Genomic DNA, 23,603 nt, shown 5'->3' on the forward strand with positions numbered 1-23,603 from the left:
AAATATGTTTCGCAAGTCCTCACTGTACTTGCTCAATGCTCTGAATGTTCAAACTGCTCACCACTCCTACATATGTTTCTTAACAGCCCCACAGGCTGAATTGGAAAGTTTGTTGTGGTTTCTTATGGGGAACCCAGCTCGTGGGTCACGTGGTATGGAGCGGTTCCCGTATTGACCCCCTCCTTTACAGCAGGATCTACTGCTTTGGCTCGGCCCGAGCTGGATCGCTCTTCCTGGCAGCGCTCAAGCCACAGGCTTGCGTCGGCAGCGGCCAAGTCAGTGTGCTTTATTGCAGTGAGGCCCCTCAAAGCTTACGGCTGGTGAAGGCCAGGAGCCAGGCTCGCAGCCAGCTTTTGTAAGAGTTTCCATGAGTAAAAGGGTTTGTAACCCCTCCTCAAAGAAGCAAAGGAAAACAACAGAAGGACCGTATCAGAGGAAAGAGTGAGCCGTAAATGAAGACTGAAGTATTGGATAAGTGGTTGGTTGTGAAGTTTGAAAGTACCTTCATCACACCGACAGCTTATTCAAGTATATAATAAGAAGTAAGAACATCTTCAATGATAATAAGACAACTAAAGCCTCAGAAAACCTCAATACTAGATACGTTGACAGCAGTGCATGACGGATGACAGTTTTGTGCTGGTAGAAAAGTGCCTCTGTTTCAAATCAAATTAATGAGAGTGGTTGACAAGCTCCCTGAATGCCACACCTGACAGAGTCCATTAAAGCTGCAATCTAGAAGAAATGCAATCCGAACTTATGACACAGGGAGCCGTGTTAGCGCTCGCTAAAACGTGTTATATTTTGCCAGGAGAGAAATGACAGGTAATCATTTTGACAAGCAAGCCCATAAAAAATCCCGCTCTCACTCCATGCATAACTACTTGTCCATGTTTCCGCTTAGTTTAAGCAGTATGGACTATATTTCAACTGCTCGAATGTATGAAGACTTAAGCCTTGCCTGGAACCTAAGGAAACCACTATGGCATGCATAATCTGCTATCTGACATCTTAACTCCAAGGAAGGATCTTAGATCGCTAGCATTATGTTTGTTGTCTGCAGAATGATTTAAGACAATTTCTTTCACTAAATTAGCATATAGGAGTTTTACGTATGCAATAGTGTTTTTAGGGCAGCAGGAAGGAAGCCCTATGAAGACTTTTGGAGAACACAAGGTTTGAGAAATACATGTTCTATAGTGTTGAAAAGCTGAGGGGTGATGTCCAGACAATTTGTCTATCAGCATGATACAAACTAAATGACAGTGCTGAAAAGTGACCTCCTGTTGGGCTTGAAGCACCGTTTCAGCAGATCTTTTCATAACCACTAAGGTTTGGGTCTCTGCAAATACACTAGAGAGCCATTAGTCTCAATGTCTGTACACCCACGGACTGGACAGAGACCGCCTGATGCATATTACACACAAAACTGGACAGAACTTTCTCAACCTGGCAAGCTCTAATCTGATTGGCTGACTATAAACAACTTTCCGGAGTCATGGCACAAAGGGTTTTTTAATCAGCCAGCCTGGAAAAAAGTTGGGTTTATAAGTATGAAATATTCAGTATATTTTCCAAAGTTTGCCAGGATAAATAAAAGCAAAGTATGCAAAGGGTGCTACTTGGGTATCATGTTGTACTTACTGGTGCACTTTTTGGATAAGGGATATTCAATTATATAAAATATAGTACTCCAAGGCACTCAAAGTAGGATTTAAATGAAAGAAGTCTTTGTTAGATCATGGCAATAGAGAAAGTAATTCAGATCAAAGAATATAGAGAGAGATAAAAATAAAGATTTACATGTACATGGCATAATAAAATTTTAAAATAAATTAAATAAAAAATAATTATTTCAAATTGTAATAATATTTCACAATATTACTGTTTTTACTGTATTTTTGATCAAATAAAGTAAATGCAGCTTTGGTGTGCATAAAGCCTTACTGACCCCCAACTTTCGAATGTTAGTGTATTCCTTTTCTATATTTGTTTGATTTTTGTCTGCGGGGAAAAAAAACATTACTTTTTACAAACAGAAATTTTATACACATTTTCTATACACATTTTTCACCAATTCTTGTGAGGCTGTTGTTTTATTTATTTTCCCATTGCGGCCTATTATTGTTGAACTGTGATCTGTTGCATTATATGTCATTCAGATCATTCAGTCTCTTTCTGTCTAGGTTGGTGGTTCTGGGCCAGAACAAGCTGTGATGTAGATCAGACCTTTCGCCATTTAGTCAAAGGTCTGGCTATGACTAGAAAACCATTATCTATTAGCTTTTATGATTTAATAGACAGATCTAATATTAAAATTCTTCCATCTGTTGAATGTTTCTTCCACAGATGCTTAAAATTTAACACAAAAAGTTGAAGGGAAAGCGATGAAGTCATTCATTAACTTTCCAGTTAATTTAACTTGCTTTCTCGATATATTAAACATCATGGAACGCTGTCGTTGTGGCAGTACGGTTAGCGCTGGATCTTAACAGTCTTAATTTTGTGAGGGAGCACTCAGGCAAAAAAAAAAACATCAAGCAATTAGAAACATCTGTTGGGCATTACATCACCAGACTACGATGCACACGGTCACTAAATTTCGCTTGAATAGTGCGCTGTCACTTACCATCATCTAGGTACATTTGATCCAGTTCCTGTGGTTCCTGCTTGATGCTGACAGCCAGCATGGCGGGGGCGTCTTCCTCCTCCTGTAGGAGGGGGGAGGACCCGCTCCTCACTGGTCCTTTGGTTATGTGAGCCGCTAACGCAGAGGCCTCACTGGTGGCCTGTGATTGGGTCAGACTGAGGCTGGGAGTGAAGGGGAGTTCTGGTGCGGAGTTTGGGGTGGAAGGATGGGACCCTGGAGAGGATGCAGCGCTTCCTGTCGGGTAGAGCATGGACTGAGGGTAGCGTCCGGGTGTGGGCTGGATGGTGGAGACGTGTGGGACCGTAGGAGACTGGGAGCCCAAGTTCAATCCCACTGATAGGCACTTAGTGGAGATGTGAGGCGGGGAAAGATCCTGCAGTTTTGGGCTGGTGCTGGGGGAGGACGAGCAGGACAGGGAGGTGGGCTTTGCCGCAAGTCTCTGAGGGCTCGACGCGAATGAGCCCGTCACACAGGACCTTAGTTCTGAGGGTATCATGGGGGTCATCGCCGGGGGGCTGTAGTAGGGCTTCGGATGCAGTGCCAACCCAACAGGATGGAGCGGCGCACATACCTGGGGGAGGTCGTAGTCGTCGCGCGGCTCTGTTTTTATGGTTGGAACTGGGGAGGCGAAGGCGAAAAGAGAGCAAAGAGAGAGATCAGATGAAGAAAACGGGGGAAAAGGAGAAAAACTAATAAAAACACGTTCCGGGTTCATGTGACTTATGCGAGCTAGCGCGAGTGAGTGGGTTTGTGGCTAGGATACCCACAGCGAAACAAACATTCTCATCAATGAGACTATGTGTCTGAGGCTACACGCTCCCGCCCAACTGAAAATATTTAAAGAAAGAGGGAAAAAAGGGATGAATCATCACCACAAGAGCCTTCCAGCTGCTTTCGAAAATAAAAGGGCTATTTTTTTTGGATCTGCCCCCAGTGCTAATACCATATAAGCGTGCATTATGAAATATTTTACTGCTACAGTAGTTTCGCATCCACTGATCCCCCCCCCCCAGAAAAAATCCAGCATTTTTTTCAGAGTGTCATTTTAAGATGCGATCTCAGGTTTAAGAGAGCCAAATTGCTAAGAATTGGACTGAAACTGAATTAGAAACAGATCAGCAGATCCTACATATCGAGTGCATGGAGTTCAAACTAGCAGAGAGGCTGCCCAATTTTAACATATACACAAGTAGCAAAGGTGCCTTTAAAGACAATTTAAAGAAAAAAGAGTACTGTGTAGTACACTTTCAGTTCATGTTGTTTAGCTTCTAAAGCCATCTATATGCTTCAGGAAAAAAGCAAAAAAATATCAATGACCTATTTTTACCCAATCAGATGCTCTATAGAATGAGAATGTCCCTCCCCCAACACCATCTTCATCTGACTAGCAAACTGCAAATCATGACTGTTATGTAAATATAAGCCTGTGTTTCAAAATGAAATTCATAACTAACTCCAGGGAAGACCACTATACTTCAGCAATTTCACCAAGTCATCCATGTCTTTTTGTTCTAAACATCCATTTATTTGTAAGCATTAAAAAGCCTGATAATATAACTACAACTAAAAACGACCGTTTCTTGGTGTATATGATTCTGGTGAACAGATGTTGAGCTACTGGGGAGAATTCATCTGTTGTTGACAAACTCTTCATCCACATGACGTTACATTTTTCACCTTTTAACTTCTGGCTGCATTTCTCAACAGACTGTCAAGCAGCCGTTTATTTTTCTTCGTCGATGAGACATCCCTCACACAAACATGCCTCCACAGAAGCCCTGAAGTTTTAGTTTGCATTCTGTCAACAATACAGAGAAAAGGGGGAAATCTCTGTGCCGCCCAGACCGACCGCAGTTTTAAAATAGAGCCTAGACACCTATTTTAAGCTCTAAAAGGGGAAATGAGGCTTCTAGCACATGACCATACAGGCAGGCAGATATCTGTCACTCTGTCTCATGTTACCACCAAAAGCCATCTTAGATGATTCAGATTTTTGTAACAATTACCACTGAAGCTTATAGACTTATGATACTAATGTACAAGGGTATAAGTATATGACTCTAAACATCAATAATAGTTATCTAAAAAAAGATGCACTTCTATGTGCAGTTAAAAAATAAATACACAATGAACAATATAATAATAATAAAAAGTAATTATTTCAGGGGTTCTTGGTCTTGGCCTGAAGACTTAAAAAAGAAGCTTAACTTTAGGAAAATGTTCTATCGTTCCTCCCACATTAAAATGTATGAAGTATGATTAAAATGTATATGACTTGAACATCAATAATAATTATTTAAAAAATGAATTACTAATATAATTAAATAGTACTAACAGTTAAAATAAATAATGTACAAAATCATTATTATTTTAGGGGTCTTTAGTCTGAAAACCTCTGCTCTAAAAGACAGTTATTAATAAAATGTCCCGAACAGATTCCCTGCATCATCTTTACAGCGTCCAGTCTAAAAAAAGACAGTACTGCAGTGTGAGTGGGACGGCCTGCAGTTGCAGTGCCCACACTTCAGGAGACAGGGCTGGGACAAGCTGGGTCTGACTCAAGCCTTTGAACCACCCACTGGTTACGCACACTGGGCCTGAGGGAATTAGCGGTGGTTAGGACTTTTCAGAAGTCAAGTCATTTTTTTTATTTCACCTGGCAACCAGTCTGGATTTGAATAATAGCATTCACATACTGGACCCCACCCTGTCACTGCCCTTCCACTGCTCCCAGAGCAGGTATGGAAAAGAACAAATTTTATGGAAATGCTTTTAACAAAGAAAGAACTAGCCACAATTCCATCCACTAAACAAGGCTTCAGAATTTCTTCTGAATTAATTCAGTCACAGATTGGAAAAAGAAGCGTGCGTGAATTAAAGGGGAAAGAGGCGATTTTTTTTTTACCGTTTGTGGGCAGGTATGTGAAACGCTGGTACTGGCTTCTCTTCCGTTTGCCATTGCACACGTAGAAATTCACTTGAACTGGGTTGGATATTCTTTGGTTCCGATATGATGGGACTTCCACAAGCAAAGCCACCTGAAATGCAATATATGAACATGATTTCAGTCAGCTGATGTTGCAGTGTCAGTGTTGACGCTCAAAAAACAACAAACTTTTTTATAATACTACAAAGCCGCTGTCTGGGTTGCTTCTGGTTCTCTTGAATATTGAGCAGGGGAAAAAAGAAAGTATTTTAACACCACCTACAATCAATTGGAATAGATTCATCAGGCATTTTAATAAAAAAACTAAGTTTTTAGATACCAAAAACCTTAACAGCACCATCTCCATTATTCAACCTCACACCATGTGCAGCATCCAACAGCCGCACACGCATCCAGCGATTGTGGCTTTGTGAGCTCGGGGCAGATGAGGTTCAGACAAACCAAACTGCATGCAGCAGACGGTGTTATTTTTGCGCTTCTCACCCTGAATGAGAGAGTGTCCGGGGAGTCCGTTCAGACAGTTTATTTCCCCTGCGCGTCTCCCCTCTCTGTCTCCAGACACCACTGAACTTTTGACCACTGAGCCGTCTGCGATTATAACTACAGTATGAGAAAGGTGCTGGGAGTGTCAAACTGTCTATCTCCCCCCAACCTCTTTTCCTCCACCCAGAGATGAACCCTGTGTGGCTGAGAAGAAATTGATGGTAGTGCTGTACAGTAGCCAGAGAGGAAGTCATCAGTCTTCTTGCAGGTTTTAGAACCATGTGCAGGTGAGCTCCCAGACTATTTATATTAGCACATCGCCTTAGCCGCAGAGAAATGCCAGACCAAGCACAATGTGTTTGAGGGAATTTCATCTATTAGTCTGATCTGCAGCTGTGCTCGGGACCCTTGGCCTGCAGCGAACTCCAACTCTACTTTGTAAAAATTCAGATTTACTTCAGTAAAAATGTACTTAAAAGCATTAAATCACCAACAACACACCCATCTATCTATCTATCTATCTATCTATCTATCTATCTATCTATCTATCTATCTATCTATCTATCTATCTATCTATCTATCTATCTATCTATCTATCTATCTTATCTATCTATCTATCTATCTTATCTATCTGCAAGCATTTTTACTTTTGTAATGTGAGGTATTTCTGAGTGAAAAACATATTCAGTGAAAAATTGTAAGGCAATTTAGGTCATTTGGCGGCCTAATCTTAGTTACGCCCCCAAGGAGTCATTTTCTATGAAGGTAAAAGTCATTGAGAAAGAATCTCTAAAACTGTTTGTCAAGATGACATTTCAAAAAACATGTTTCAAAATGGTAATAAAATCTCATAATGGTATCATAAATTTTCTTTCTTTAGCTTAAATCATGCTAAAAACAAAACAAACACACACATTAAATTTTTTTTTTTTATGAATTAGAATGATTTCTGAAGGATCATGTGACACTGAATACTGGAGTAATGATGCTGAAAATTCAGCTTTGCCATCACAGGAATGAATTATGTTTTAAAATATATAAAAATATAAAACAGTTATTTTAAACTATAATAGTTTTTCACAAGATTGTTGCTTTTACAGTAGTTTTGGCAAATAAATGCAGCCTTGGTGAGAATAATGGACTTCTTTCAAAAACCCCAAACTTTCGATTGATAGTATACACTCACCTAAAGGATTATTAGGAACACCTGTTAAATTTCTCATTAATGCAATTATCTAATCAACCAATCACATGGCAGTTGCTTCAATGCATTTAGGGGTGTGGTCCTGGTCAAGACAATCTCCTGAACTCCAAACTGAATGTCAGAATGGGAAAGAAAGGTGATTTAAGTGGCATGGTTGTTGGTGCCAGACAGAGCCGGTTTGAGTATTTAACAATCTGCTCAGTTACTGGGATTTTCACGCACAACCATTTCTAGGGTTTACACAGAATGGTGTGAAAAGGGAAAAACATCCAGTATTCGGCAGTCCTGTGGGCGAAAATGCCTTGTTGATGCTAGAGGTCAGAGGAGAATGGGCCGACTGATTCAAGCTGATAGAAGAGCAACTTTGACTGAAATAACCACTCGTTACAACCGAGGTATGCAGCAAAGCATTTGTGAAGCCACAACACGCACAACCTTGAGGCGGATGGGCTACAACAGCAGAAGACCCCACCGGGTACCACTCATCTCCACTACAAATAGGAAAAAGAGGCTACAATTTGCAAGAGCTCACCAAAATTGGACAGTTGAAGACTGGAAAAATGTTGCCTGGTCTGATGAGTCTCGATTACTGTTGAGACATTCAGATGGTAGAGTCAGAATTTGGCGTAAACAGAATGATAACATGGATCCATCATGCCTTGTTACCACTGTGCAGGCTGGTGGTGGTGGTGTAATGGTGTGGGGGATGTTTTCTTGGCACACTTTAGGCCCCTTAGTGCCAATTGGGCATCGTTTAAATGCCACGGCCTACCTGAGCATTGTTTCTGACCATGTCCATCCCTTTATGGCCACCATGTACCCATCCTCTGATGGCTACTTCCAGCAGGATAATGCACCATGTCACAAAGCTCGAATCATTTCAAATTGGTTTCTTGAACATGACAATGAGTTCACTGTACTAAAATGGCCCCCACAGTCACCAGATCTCAACCCAATAGAGAATCTTTGGGATGTGGTGGAACGGGAGCTTCGTGCCCTGGATGTGCATCCCACAAATCTCCATCAACTGCAAGATGCTATCCTATCAATATGGGCCAACATTTCTAAAGAATGCTTTCAGCACCTTGTTGAATCAATGCCACGTAGAATTAAGGCAGTTCTGAAGGCGAAAGGGGCTCAAACACAGTATTAGTATGGTGTTCCTAATAATCCTTTAGGTGAGTGTACATCCAAGAGGAAACAAACTATCAAAAATGGATGGTGAAAACTGGTGATTACATATTAGAGAATTTGCTAAAGTGATATGATACTATAGTTATTTGGCTGACCTTACTGAACATACAGTGTTATTATTTACGAGATCTGAGAAAAAAAAAAAAGTCATGAACAACTTATTTGGTTATTCACTTTCTGGAGCTTGTACCTACTGACTGAAAAGTCAAGCTCCGCCCTTTATTTACAAACACCAAATTCTAGAAACTATTTCAAATGTTGGTGTTTATATGAAAAAGTAATGTAACATTAAAGAAAATCTTGCTTTGTGAAAAGACAAACCAACCCAAAAACCGTTCCAAAAACTGACACAAGACAGCATAGCAAAATAAAAGAGCCATGTGGTTTAGACTGTGTGAGAAAATGGTTCACATTAAATAAATATACATATACACACACAGCCGGGTAGGGAGGGGAAGAAATCAAAGGCGTCCTTGTAAAAAAATGGTCTAATACATTAATGCTCCATTCAAACAGATGGTCCCCATTCACTCGCTAAGCATTGAAACCAGGCGTGGAGGCTCTCATAAAGTTATGAACCAAGAGACACCAGACAAAGGCTAGCTTTCAGGGAGCTTTTGGCTCCGGAAGGGAAGAAACAAACATCAATTCATCCTAAAAAAAAATATGACAGCCATAGTGCTCTCTTCATTTTATTATGAACACATGAGCTCAGACAGAAGCTACTAAAATTTAGCCATAAATTAAGGAATTTTAGCTAGCTCATTTTTTTGATAGCAGGACCCAAAATCGTACTTGAAAGTTCTACCGAGAAGCAATTAAAGAGTCACTACGCAATTATAGATTCTCTTTACGAGAATCAACAAATAAAATGGTAAATAGCTGGTGCGTTTTCCCTTTAATGCTTTGATTAAAACATTCTGTCACATTCCAGAGCTTGTCTTTTTTTCTTATCTGGGCAATACTGACAGTTAAGACCTTTAGAATGGGTTTTATCCAAAAGTCTGAGCTGACATGTGCTACCTAACAAGAGTGTGTGGTGAGGGGAGCAGGTGCAGTGTTCACACACAAACACAGCCTAATCCCAGAGTCTAAACTGTGGTCCCTGAGCTCTCGCAGCAAGAATCTTCCATAGAGAAAACAAGGAGCAGGTTTGCGTGTGCGAGTGTTGTGTGTGTTTCCTCCCGAGAGAAGAGAGTAGGGCTCCACACATACATTATATCCGCTTTACACACAAAAAACAACCTGTTTACCTCAAACACAACAATACAACAAACATTTCTTAGTTGTAAACATTTTTTTTTTAGTTATATATAGTTATTTTTTAAAATGTATATAGTTATATAATTTTATTCATAAAATTCTCAAGATTTCATTTTGCTGCCTTTTTTTAAGTGTAAAAAAGTTGTGTAAAATGCAAGACTTACAGATTTAAAGGATTCTCTGTTGACTTTGGCCTCCATTTCCCAAATGTGATGGCCATCTGTAAAAAATAAAAATAAAAAAGAGCTGAAATTTATAGCATATGTGACCCGTCACGGAAACCAGGGACACAAGTCGGCAGCACAACTTGCGAGCAAAATGAGAAAGAAGCGTTTTTTTCCAAAATTGGTGATTTCCGCTTTTTTGCAGAATCTGTTAGTTGAGATCATGAAGAAGCCTCTACATGTTTGAGATAACAGTATTGGTATATTTAAAAGCGTACATTTTGAGGTTGAAATCGGCTTGTTTTTCGGAGATTCTAGCATGCAGTAGGGGCGTGTCATTGTCTGTGTGTATTTCCATACTGAATAGCCGCCGGCGCTTTTGCCCCCGCCCCCCAACAGCGTGGCTACTTAATATGCAGCGCTCTGGCCGGCTCTATCTGATATCAAAATTCAATGAAGATGGACGCCGCAAAGATTGTCGCAGACGAGCTGAAGCGTGGCAGTTACACCGAAAATGTTTTCGCCGCACTTTGTGGGCTCGGGAAACTGAACCGGAGGTATGGGCGCGGCGCGCGCGCCCTCGGTGCTTGAATACGGCGGCTCGGCTCGCTGACAGCGGTGGCTAACTGTTTCATATGTGATGTCCCGATTGCTTTGAATGGGGAACGTTTTGTGAACAGGGAACAGACTTAATGGACTGGCAACAATCTCCATAGAACATGAACTGGCACAGAGAATCGAAATAGAGGATGCAGTTAAGACCTTTGCTGCGATGAAGGCCTGCCGTGCGCGTTTCTGAAACGTAAGTTAAGCTTCATTTGCTCTCTAGTCGTTATTTAAGATGCTGAACCTGCTGATGATATAATGTGCTTGCGGACATTTCATTTGTGTGTGTATACGCACATAAGAAAGTGGTGTAAAGAGATTTGCAACAGTAATCTGAGGAGGAAATATGATTATTTGGAAAATTCCTGTCATGACTGCTTAAAGAAAAATGCCAGCAGGCATTTACCTCCTGCATAAACTTTAATATTGTTGACATTTTGGGCACACGCGCGTTGCGCACTATTTGCGTTATATGTAGGCCTATGGCTTATTGGTCTTTGTGTGTTGTTGCTGGTTTTGCGTTATATGTATATGGCATATTGGTCTTTGTGTGTTGTTGCTGGTAAACGTTGCAAATAGAGGGGCAGCACAATTGTTTTTCGCCTAGAGCGGCAGAAGTGCATTCGCCGGTCCTGGGGGTGAGTTTGCATTAAGCATTAAAGTTTGTCGTTTTGTTTTAATTCTAAGAACACGTACATGTTATCTCATGTTTAGTCTGTTTAGACCTTCCCATACCTACCTATTGTTATTAGCTAGCTCAGGAAAGAAAAAAAAGCTGTAAAGCACAGGGGGAGCTTTACAGGGGGTATGGCTTATCTAAATGAGATGTAAATGAGCCCTATTGTCACTCCCAGCAGGAGAGAGAGGTGAGAATGCACAATCTTTTGAGGCCGTTTTCTCCCATTTTACCTTTTTTGAGTTCCTACCTTCAAATGGCCACAACTTCTCCAAATATTATCAGATTTCCACGTGTTACACATCGTTGGAAAGCTTGGAGACTACACTTTCAGAATCTATGAATAACTCAAAATGCCGAAGAACCGACTTGTGTCCCTAGTTTCCGTGATCGGTCACATATTATTAACATTCACCTCACATATGTGAAGGACTACACCACAGAGTGAGCTTCAATTCAGAATAGAAGATACATTTTGATATTAAAATCCACATATTATCACACTGTGATGGAAGTCTGATCAAATCAAAAAAATGAATTTATCACCAGTTACAGTAGATGATTGAATTGAACTTTTTCCACACACATATGGTTGTATTTTATAATAATTAAATTAAATGAACCATATCACCATGCATAGTTAGTATAGATAAATAAATAGATTTTAGAGGGATGAAAAAGAGCTTATATTAAATGTATTTGATATTTTTGGGAATTTTTGGTGCAAAGCAGTGTCACTTAAAATGTCAATATGTAATATGGCTAATACTAACAGAATATTTTTCCATAGTTTTCCTATTCAGTCTCTCACAACATATTTGGTAACACTTTACTTAAAGTTTTTATACATAATGCATTATAAAAGTATTTGTAATTCATTAATTATGCTAGTTTGTAATGCATCGTATAATGCATTGTATGTTCTCATGAATAATTGTAACCACAGTTATAATACATTATATGACTTATCTATTCACTGAACACACCTTTAGAAAGTATAATGCATTAAAACACATGACAACCCACCAATTTCAGATATGGCCTTTTAACTTTGGTAACAATTATTTTTAAAAGGATATAATGCATTTATAACATGCATTATGAATACTTTTATAATGTATTGTATATAAAGGCTTTAATTAAAGTGTTACCATATTTTTTTTTTTTTTGCTTATGAAAGAAAATATGATTATGGTATTGTGTTGAGTCACCACTGGACATCTGGGTCCTGAGGCAAGACCAGTTGAGACCCGTTGCCGTAAACAACATCAGTACAACATAAAAGAGGCAGAAATCCCAAAAGTCTTTCGAGAGCAATCGCTATACTGCAGTCAGCCTTGAGATTACATCATGTCCTGTCTGCCTCTGACCCGCTCGGGCAGATGGGGGGCTGATGCAATCCTAATGATCTTACCATAGCCAAGAAGTGTGTGTGTGTGTGACGTGCTTTTGCTATGGAGGGACCAGTCGCTTACATCAGCCCCTTGTGGAATCTCGCAACTCATGACAAATAGTGTCTGAAGGGTCCAATAAAAGGCCTGGTAAACTCTGCTTCAGATAATGAGCAGCGGCTGTTTGGCTAAAGAGCGTGAGGCGCGCTTACGCGTCACAGACTCTCATCTGTCCTTTCTCTCAATCTCCAATCTCTCCTCGTTATAAAAAGTTTTATTTAACTATTTTCAGCCTCCGGGTTTTTTGATGCAAACAGGCTTTCCCACACAAACGTTTGGGAACAAAAGACATATTAAGGTCTCGTTTGCTATTTTTAGTTAAGACATCACTGAAAAGACTTTTTACTTAGACCGTAAAAACAGGAGAAAACCACAGGGTAGTTTGGTCACAGCATCGAACCGCTAGGGCAAACCACAGACGCACACACAAAAACAAAGCATCATTGTGTCTAAGAAAGATTAAAAATAAAGAAAGAAAGGAAATTCGTCTAATATTATCTAAAACAATAGACAACGCATCTTTTTAAACTTTCCATTGGCTTGTCCGCAGTCATATTTTTACATAATTGCATATTGCTATCATACATTTCACATTGATGATGCTCATGGGTTTAAACAGAATGCGGTGGAAAAGACTGTATTGGTTTTCCATGATCATTTTCTATGACAAATATGCTCCAGGAGACCCTGAAGACTGTATTCCTAGACATTGAGTGCTTTATTTATACCACTGAGAAAGATCAAATGTATTGTTCTCACCTCACCTGAAATATTTATAAGAGGTCTCAGGCTTCAAGTCAGACAAATTGCTTGTCGAATTTGAAGACAAATGACTTGTCAAGTTCTCATAACGTTACTCAACAGCATATGCAAGGAATGGGTTATCCAGCATCAGATTTAGAGGAGCGCTAACAATACTCTTAAGTAACGTCTGATTGCGATGAATCTGGCACCGGGGGAAATTTTCCATTGGAGGTCCTCAAACTATTCCAGACATATTATTCAGACTTTAGAGATGGAATGCTGAGACTATTTGGATTGCTTTTTAAAAGAAAGCTTAGACAGTGGGGTCTAGTTTTCGTGGGCAGACAGTGAGGGCATCCCTGGCTAGTCGCGCTGTGGTCTGTGATGTGGTGGAACGGTCTGTCATTACTGCTGGAAGGTAATGCGATGCTAGAGGGAACCTCCATTGCCACTGTCTCCTTCTCTTTCTCTTTTGCTCCTGCTCTTTTTCAGATCAGTTTCATGAAGTCACCAACTATATTATGGTTAAATTCGTCTATCTACAGTGATGTTACTCCACATCAAAGTGGCACATATACAGTTCACACAGACTTTATGATTCCATTTTTCTAAATGACATATAGACTACTTGTCAGAAATGGCAAAATAAGAAAGATGAACTGAAATTGTGTTTCCAAAAAAATAAACAGAAAATAACTAGAGAGAGCCAAATTGACCAAAATTACTGTCTGTCTCCATCAGTGATACTATTTCACCCCTAATACAAACTCTTGTATATGACATCACCACTTGGATGGGGCCCCGAATTATATCTGCGGTACACCAGCATAATGTCATACTGTCATTTTTTTTTTCAGATCTCTACTGTAGACTTTCCTCTTAACCTCAGTTCTTTTGGTGGTCTGCAAGAAACAACCATTTTGGAAAAATATTTATGTGCAAATTAAAGTTTATTTAATTTGTGCTAGATGCTGTATGCAAGAAATTGTCTAAAAAGCAACTGTATTGTTTAAAAAACTGTACAAACAATTATAATGATATTACAGTGTTAATACTTTTATTATGAAAAACAATACTAAAATATGTAGTATTATTTATAATTATACATTTTATATATGAATAATCAAATACAATTTTAACATTCAGTTTATTTTTATGATGTAATATTTTTTTGCATAATCTGCATTTTTGCATACAATATATAGCATGCATTATATTTGCACATTGTTCGGCAAGATGTGAAATATCTGATTAATTAAAGAAATGCTTGAATCAACTGATTCATTAATTTCAATTTATTTCAATTTGTAAATCTCTCTTTATTGGCCCTGTCCCAAATGGCACGCTAAACACTCGCGGTCTTCCTACGAGACCGCAATTTCATGACGCAACGCCGCTTTGCCTGTAAGGAAGAAGGCTGCTGCGGAGCTTGCTTTAGTGCGGGCTTGACAAAAGTGTGCATCGAGAGCACATATCAGCTGCAAATGGGACACCCTACAGGCTCGTGGACTTCATGATCAAGCGGAGGCCACTGTAAACCCACAAGACAGTACGTGCATATGAGGTGCACCATTTGGGACAGGGCCATTTTGTGCTGTCTCTTACTCTCCTCATCTCTGCAGAGGCGAAACCTTTTCTCAGAGCCTTTCCTCCAGTGGGACGTCCTTAAGTACTAGTGCAGGACTGTGGAGCCTGTGGTCACAGGAGCTCTCATCTCCACTCTGATTGAGCCACATGAGTGGAATACCTGCCCACTCTCACTACGCTGAAGAACTGATGAGGACACGGTGTACTTCATCTTGATGAGGTGCTCAGAAAATCCTCTTGCCTAAGACTGAGCCTTGCCTTGACCACGTCATATCAGACTACTTGCTCAGAGAGAAGCATACAAGACCATTACTAATAAAAATCCTGAACTACTTTACTTAAGAGCCAAGGTCAACATGACATATTTCAAATACCAAACTTTAACAAGATTTTACATGTGGTATTTGTATGTATAAAACTTTCTATGCGCTAGGATTTAACAGAGGCTTGCCAGGGTGTTGCAATGCAATCGCTAATGTGGTTTTCAGCATTGTTGCTAGAGTGGTTGATTACTGATCCAAGTCAAAAAAGCCCATCCCAAGTCTCTATGATATTCTGGTCCCTATATATGGCATTTAAATAAAAAAATGTTGTCCACCAGGTGAAAAAAGTCTGATTGCTTAGAAACCCGCAGGATTCACAATAATCTACAGATCAAAGTTTAATACTTAAAGGGAAAGTCCACACAAACATCATTTACTCACCCTAATGTCGTTCCAAACATGTATGACTTTTTTTTTGGAGATATTATAAAGAATTATGCAGGGTCTATGATTAACTTTAGAAGAGTCCAAAACAACACTGGGCACCACTGGACTTTCACAGTATGAACTATCTTCTTTTATGTTCCACAGAAGAAAGAAAGTCATACAGGTTTGGAACGACATGAGGGCGAGCAAATCATGATTTTTTGGTGAACTATCCCTTTAAGTATTAGGATCTTAGCAAATACCTCTAAAAGAGCCGAATACTACTCAAAAGCTAACTTCCGGAGCCAAGTTTCTGGATCAGCTAGCACTTGTCAAACTCCCCCTAAGCCCAGTTCAGAATCAAAAGCACTGTTGTGTTGTTGATTAGGGTGGGCCACAAAAAAGAAATCTCAGTGCCCCAGGCGGTCGGGGTAGTAGGCAGTCAGGGAGATGGGTGGTGGTAGTGCGCGTCCAAAAGCCTCCCTCAGACTGTTGTACTGTAAACACACACAGATGCGGCAATGCAGACCTGCTCGCCACAGCGTTGTGAATAGACTCCCTTGTCCTCCTGCAGCGGAGAGCGACTCCCCCCTTCTCCTCTGGGCAAAAGGGATCAGCGTATGGCACGAGAGAGAAAGGGGAGCTCAGGCTGGGATGACCCTAATTGCAGATGCTCAAGCAAGCCAGTTTTCCAGAACGTGCTAATGAACAGCAGCTGTGGAGTCTTCAGGCAAGTAGCGCTGCTCTTCTATGCCACGTTAAAACGCTACAATGTGCTTGAAAAATCTTCATTTTCATTGCGTTTAAATGAAAAACAATAAAAGCCATCAAATTCTGCCAGGCCATTGTTGTGGATGGTCTCTTTATAAATGTATAATATAATTTTTTTTGTTGCTCCTTAATGAGGAGACAATGCAGGGATTCCCTGAGGCTTGCGACCACGATTGGTTTGTTTGTGAGAGTGCGCCATTGTTGCCGAGGGTTGTTGAGGACGAGCCAAACCTCAAGGCTCCTTCACACGGAGGTTATTGTTCTGAAGTGTGAAAGGCGGACACCCACATGAGATTTTCATTCACGAAGCTTCTCCAGAACAAACTCATCTCACACAGAAGACCCATAGAAACGACTTGCAACTAACAACATTATCAGTAATGTTTGTGAAGGCAAGCAGCATTATTACAATTGCTAATATGGAAGGTTGGGGATTTGAAAAACTCCTTATATTTTTGGCAGGTGGATGATGGTAAAACAAAACTTGTTACATCAAATGACAGAATTTAAAAAAAAAAAAAAAAAGATACTTTGACACTTTAAAAAATGATACTTTGTTCTGATACTATGACCATGCGGGCTCCCCCAAAGTGCCTATCGAGGGCGCCTATCGAGGGCACATATCGACCACAAAGTGAATTGTGCCATTTGGGACAGGGCCTATGATGGTTTAAGTTACATGTACTTGATTATACACCCATTAGTACCAAATAGTTTGAAAACTAGTTATGTAGGCCATATGCTGACAATTGATAAAATACAAATTGAAAATACTTTAGGGCTTTTCACACTTGAAATATTTAACCCTAGCTCATTGTAAACCCGGGGAAACAAATTCCAGGGTTACCTTGATTCACGTTTCACATTGCTCATAATTTAACCAATGTTAACAATTAATCCTGGGTAAGCAGTTGTTTCTCACAGTATATTCCTATACTCAGGGTTAAACCCTCCTTATTTGCCTATTTGCGGTGACAGTGTCACTGATTGGACGAACGCTGCACCAAATATGTTTACACAAAGGCTCTAACATTATATATTGCCGACTGTACTATCAAGTTTACGCTGAATGGACTTTTCCGAATATAAAGGTAAGAATGAAACGGTATCTTCTTCATTCCAGTTGTCACGTTTTCTGACACCGTTGGACATTTTTCCACCGCTGAAGCTACTGTTTATACAACGCGCAGTGTTTCCGTGACTGTCCAAAGAACGTGAATATGAGGCACGCTATTGGCTGTCCATTGCTAAGCATCTATTCGTAACATTTTAACACAGCATCGTTTTAACACTGTACGAGTTTGGCACTACAATGCGTGGTTAACATCGCAAGAACGGTGCTAACCCTGCCCCGGAGCAGGGTTTCATAACCGCAGGTAAAAAGCGGTGCTAACCCCGCTTCTAAATTACAAGTGTGAAATGTTCCTGTGCCCAGGGTTAATAGCGGGGTTTAGAACACCGATAACCCAGAGTTAAGCGCAGAAAAAAAAAAGTGCAGGGTGAAAAAAGCCCTTTTGAGTGGAAAGATTAGTTGAAAACAACAGTTAGTTGAATTAATTATCAGAGTATCTTTTCTACAAATTACATTGTTAGGCCATTAAATGGCAAATGGCTGGCTTAATGAATGAGTCACTGAATCGTTGCTTCAACAGTTTCATTCAAAATGACTGATTCTTGCAGTAAAAATGACTCACGGTTCAGTGAGGGAGTCAGTTGTAACTCAGTAGTGGTGAGCTGTGAACGATTCACTGACAGTGAAGCTGAATCAAACCACTAATACCCCTTTTCCACCAAAGCATTTTGAGAGCCGGTTCGGAGCCGGTGCCTACTCGAGAACCAGTTATTTGTGTTTCGACAGCCAAAGAACCGGTTCACGGCCAGGAAAATTGGTTCCAAAGCGGCACCAACTCTTTGCTGGACTAGAACCGTTCTTTTACCACGTCATGCTTACGTCGGGGGCGGGTTACTGTGAACAACAACACGACGGGAATGGGAAAGCTAAGACGTATGGCGACGTACACAGTGATGTAACGACGTCGTTCGCTGGGCTCTCTAGTCAGTGGAAAAACAAACAGGTTCTGAGAAGGTTCGCAAGTTGAACCAACTTTGAACCAGCATCAGTTCCGAACCAGTTCTTTTTTGGTGGAAACGAGGTATTCCTCATGAGTGAGTAAAGGCTAATTCACACTGCACCAAGAGACACGACAAATGGTGTCAGTCACCAGATTACAGTACTTCACTTCTCAGACTGTTACGTGCACCGCACAAGATATCTGATAAAACAGATGGACACAAACAAAGATTCCGCAAGTGGATTTTAAAAGAGTGTTGCAAATTTTGTCGCATTTGTGACCATTTTAGTGGAAATCTGGAGTTACTGGGAACCAACTCTTGAGTCTTGACCAACAAACAAATTAGTTCACTTGTGCAAGATACAAAATTGGGTGATGCATTTAAAATGTGAATAAACTATCATCTGCCTGTTTGATTAAGCACCAAGTATTTGGTATAGAAGGTTTCTATGGACAAAAGCTGAGAACAATATTCACCTGAGCTGTCTGGAACCACCCATGAGTGCAGACTGATCTACTTCAAATAACTGTTCTAATGAAGACTGACTCATACACACACACACAGGTCTATACCTGGATAACTTAATCTAATGGGTAAGAATAAGCTCCAAGTCAAAGCACTGTCATGTGACCATGCAATCTCTGAAGACATTATCATATGCACTCACACACCAATGCACAAAGAAAGAGGGGGAAAAGAATTTTAAGTGGTTTTGCAGCTGAGCAGGCAGTGAAGTCCAGTGAGTCCAGATGTGAAAACGCTCCTCTCTCATGAGGGAGTTTCTTTGTGTCTGCCTCTTTCTTTCTCTCTTTTTTTGCCCTCTATTTTCCCTTCTGTTAGGAATCCCCACTGTTCCGTAACACACACACACACACATATTAACTGTAACACATCAGGGCCAATCACTCATACACAAACACATAGCCCTTTTCCAGTCAATGGAAAAAAATTCGATTTGAAGAGGAACCACCATAGATCACATCCCTGGCCAGTGTCAAATAAAGATATCAAAAACATCATTAAGTTCTGTTGTTACGAATTTGCATACAAAGTCAACATGCTGCTCCACCACTGACACCGTGAGCTCTCCAACACTATTAACCTGATATGTATCTGAGGATGCCAACTTAAAGAACTTTAAAGTTGAGAAATTCTTCTCTCTCCCTCTTCCTCTCTGTCCACGTCTACAGAGAAAGAAAAGGAGATGTCTTATCTTTAGTCATCAGCGTGTGCCAAAATGAAGACTTCTCTTCATTAGTCCGATTATGTCTAGACTAGACAGTGAACTCAAATTAGTAACATACAGATATTAATCACGGATGACTCTGATGTGGATGGTGCCCAGATCATTTCAGCAGACACATTTATACAAAGAGACTTGCAGTACACTTATGCACTGAAGTCTTAATGACGAGAGATCAGGAGCTGAGCAGCTGCTGCATTAAAGACTTAATTGATCGTGAAATATAATTCTATTCTATTCTATTCTATTCTATTCTATTCTATTCTATTCTATTCTATTCTATGGCCTTTTATTTGACTGGTTTGATTTATTTATCATGCCCTGGCAACCAGCTAGACCACCTTAGTAACCATTTAGCACGTGCCAAACACTTAGAACACTTTAGCAGCTACCTAGCAACGCCTTAGAAACATATCTAATCTAATCTACCTACCAACCCATCCATCCATCTATCTATCTAATCCGCCTATCTGTCTACCCATCCATCCACAGTACTTAGCATAAGTGAATACACCCATGCTAAAGTTGACTAAAAAGAGGAATAAAAAATCATCTTTTGGAAATTGATCTTAATGCCTTTATTTAAAAAATAAGGAAAAATCCTACCTTTAAGGACACCAATTTTCTTTACGATACATTATTCATTCACAAAGAAAATTGGTGTCCTTAAAGGTTGGATTTTTCCTAATTTTTTTAGTTAAGACATTAAGATCAATTTCCAAAAGATTTTTTTATTCCTCTTTTTAGTCAACTTTAGCATGGGTGTATTCACTTATGCTAAGGACTGTATCTATCTAATCTGCCTACCTGTCTACCTACCCATCCATCCATCCATCTATCTATCTATCTATCTATCTATCTATCTATCTATCTATCTATCTATCTATCTATCTATCTATCTATCTATCTATCTATCTATCTATCTATCTATCTATCTATCTATCTATCTATCTATCTATCTATCTATCTATCTATCTATCTATCTATCTATCTATCTATCTATCGATCTAATCTGCCTACCTACCCATCCATCATTCATTTTCCATGTCTATCACCAGCAATGCCCTTGCAACCTCCCATAACTCCATACAAGCAATCTAGCAACTGCCAAGCAGTTAAAGCAGAACATCCTGGAAACCCAATAGCTTTCCTTAAAATGCTTAAAATCTCTCTTCAAACTGCATTAATCAAATGAAATAAATCCCAAATTTCTACTCTTCTCTACTCTTATACTTCTTCAATAGTGTATTACCAATCAGCAATCAGTTTTTTTAAATCCCTAAACTTCTTTCTTTCTCTCAGTCTCACTATTTTTCCTCTCCTTTTGCATATTAGTTATACTGTCTATGACTTTCCATTTAAAATATGCTCCAAGCACAGATGGGAAAAGAGTCCATGAAGTCACGTTGCAGCTGAGAGGAAGCAATGGTCAGAAAGAGGGAGAGAGAGAGAGACAGAGGGATTCCCTGTGTGTGAGTCACGTTGTGGGAGCCCCCTCTTTACTCATAACAAAAACAACCCTTTCCTTCGAGATTGAACCCACAGAGACAGACTGCACAGCGCTACAGACCGCAGATTAATTTCAACACCTTTTCAGTGACAGTTATGATGTTGATCAACAACAATATTAGTGTAATATGCTTTAAAAGAACTGTCCACCCTAAAATTAAAATTCTGTCATCATTTATTCACCCTCATGTCGTTCCAAACCAGTATGACTTTCTTTCTTCCATGGAACATGTAAATCGTTATAGTATATCTTGGCCACTCTTGTAAATTTTGTTCCGTTCCTCACACAATAACTATTGTATGGCTTCAAAAGACTTTAAATATATTACACAAGTTGGACCATTCCAATGGTTTATATTTCATTTTCGATCCTCATACAAATGCATTATATGGATATTTTCTTAAGAAATGTCCCTTTGTGTCTCAAGTAAGAAAGAAAAACATACAGGTTTGGACAAATATGAGGGTAAGTAAATAATGACAGAATTTAATGGGTGAACTATTCCTTTAAAAATTATGATACCACAACTAATTTGAATCTAATATGCTTTAACACATGAAGAAATCCTATTTAAAAATCTAAACAGAGGCTGAACCGCCTCTTTCCCTTCCTAAAAACTGAATGTTCCCCAGTTTTAAAGAAACCAAAGTTTTATAGATGATGGTAAATGCAAATACAGGGGAATACATTATAAGGCAATGAGGCAGGAGCATGTGACCGAGCTCATGAAAAATGATAGTGGAAAAGATTTGTCTTTAGCAAACTGGACAGAGAGAGAGAGAGAGAGAGAGAGAGAGAGAGAGAGAGAGAGAGAGAGAGAGAGAGAGAGAGAGAGAGATAGAGAGATTGTTGCCTGTTGATGCCAATGGTGGGCTGGCTCAGGGGTGTTTCCATGTGAGGAGTGCCCAAGAATCCACAGCGCATGCCAGACACGGGGAAACCCTTCTCAAAAACAAGAGCACACACCCTTCTGTCGGCAAGCACACACATGCCCTCCTATCTCACTCTCTCCTTTACACAAACACCTACGCAAATATGTGCACAAACCAAAAATGTCTCTGGGTTTGACAGCATGTTATTGATGCTGTAACTTAAACAAATGTTCATTCATTACATTAGTAAATCCACAACAACCTTTATCCATCCATCCATCTATTATATAAGAATAAATACATATAAATTAGTGGCTATTAGAATACAGAGAGGTTCAAAATCATTCTACAACTACAACACATTTCAGCAGCTTCATTTAATTTCAGTTCCCCTCTTCACAGGTAAAACAATGAGGCCATTTCCTTCAGCTTTGTGTTACGGATCGCCAAATATCCAGAGTGTTTACATTACTCGGCCTTGGCCTTGTCTGCACCTCCTCTCTTTTTTTCATTTTTTATTTTATTTTTGACACACTCATCAAGGAAATGACTGTTTGTAAATCTCAGGTATCAACAGTCAAGGGCTACTGCTTCTATTTTCCATATGGAAAAAGAGAGAGAGAGAGATCTGAATAAAGACAGACAAAAAAATCAAAACAAACGCCCAGACACAAGGGACAGCCCAGACTGCACACTCTCTCTGTTTGGGCTCCATTCCTGGGCAGCACAGGCAATGGAAAGTTCTGGAAATGTAAATCTGTTGGGTTAAAAATACAGCGCATTAATGTGCTCCACATGTGGCACTCTGGCATAGGGAGCGATATTTTGACGGGGAAGAAGGAGGGATAGAGGGAGTGGTAGGAGGGTTTTTCTATCTGGAGAAAGCATACACATACATACACACACACACTACTGAACTACTACTAACTACTACTACTACTACACTACTGACAGTAGTTTAAGGACAAAGCAGGACTTTTCCACATATACTGGACAGCTTCTAGGGGCCCGTCACAGGATAAAAGCTCTTGTGAGTAAACATTGACCCCCATGACTATAACAGAGAGATAAACTACCGCATCAAGCCCAGGGAGGCAGATATTCATATTGGATCCTTTTACTTCCACTGGACTATGGACTGGAACTGATTTCTGCACCACCAGTGGCATCAAAATAACGGAAATGTGTTTGTTTGAGCAGCGCATCACAGTATCGGCTAAACCAATGGGATAATTTTGGGAGGGGATTAAGAGTTCATCCAAACAATGGCAAACAGGTTTTGGAAAACACTCTGAATATTTGGCGATCTGTAACACAAAGCTGAAGGAAATGGCCTCATTATTTTACCTGTGCTGAAATGTAGAAATGTATAGTTGTAGAATGATTTTGAACCTCTCTGTGTTCTATTAGTCACAGATAGATAGATAGATAGATAGATAGATAGATAGATAGATAGATAGATAGATAGATAGATAG

At 39.9% G+C, this 23,603-nt stretch overlaps 1 protein-coding gene across 2 annotated transcripts in view; it reads right to left on the reverse strand.

Moving 5' to 3' along the window:
- The window catches only part of nfatc1 (nuclear factor of activated T cells 1), a 53,036-nt gene that overhangs the window by 11,322 nt on the left and 18,111 nt on the right, over positions 1 to 23,603 (reverse strand). For both annotated transcript variants that reach the window (XM_056250700.1, XM_056250699.1), the window contains exons 7-9: positions 9,906 to 9,961; positions 5,556 to 5,688; positions 2,630 to 3,268 (exon numbers count right to left, since the gene is read on the reverse strand). In XM_056250700.1, the coding sequence (XP_056106675.1) occupies positions 2,630 to 3,268; positions 5,556 to 5,688; positions 9,906 to 9,961 (828 nt within the window). The remainder of the gene's footprint in view (positions 1 to 2,629; positions 3,269 to 5,555; positions 5,689 to 9,905; positions 9,962 to 23,603) is intronic.

This window comes from Rhinichthys klamathensis, unplaced genomic scaffold (assembly GCF_029890125.1).
Source record: "Rhinichthys klamathensis goyatoka isolate OS25496 unplaced genomic scaffold, OSU_Roscu_1.1 h1tg000073l_1, whole genome shotgun sequence".
Lineage (NCBI taxonomy): Eukaryota > Metazoa > Chordata > Actinopteri > Cypriniformes > Leuciscidae > Rhinichthys > Rhinichthys klamathensis.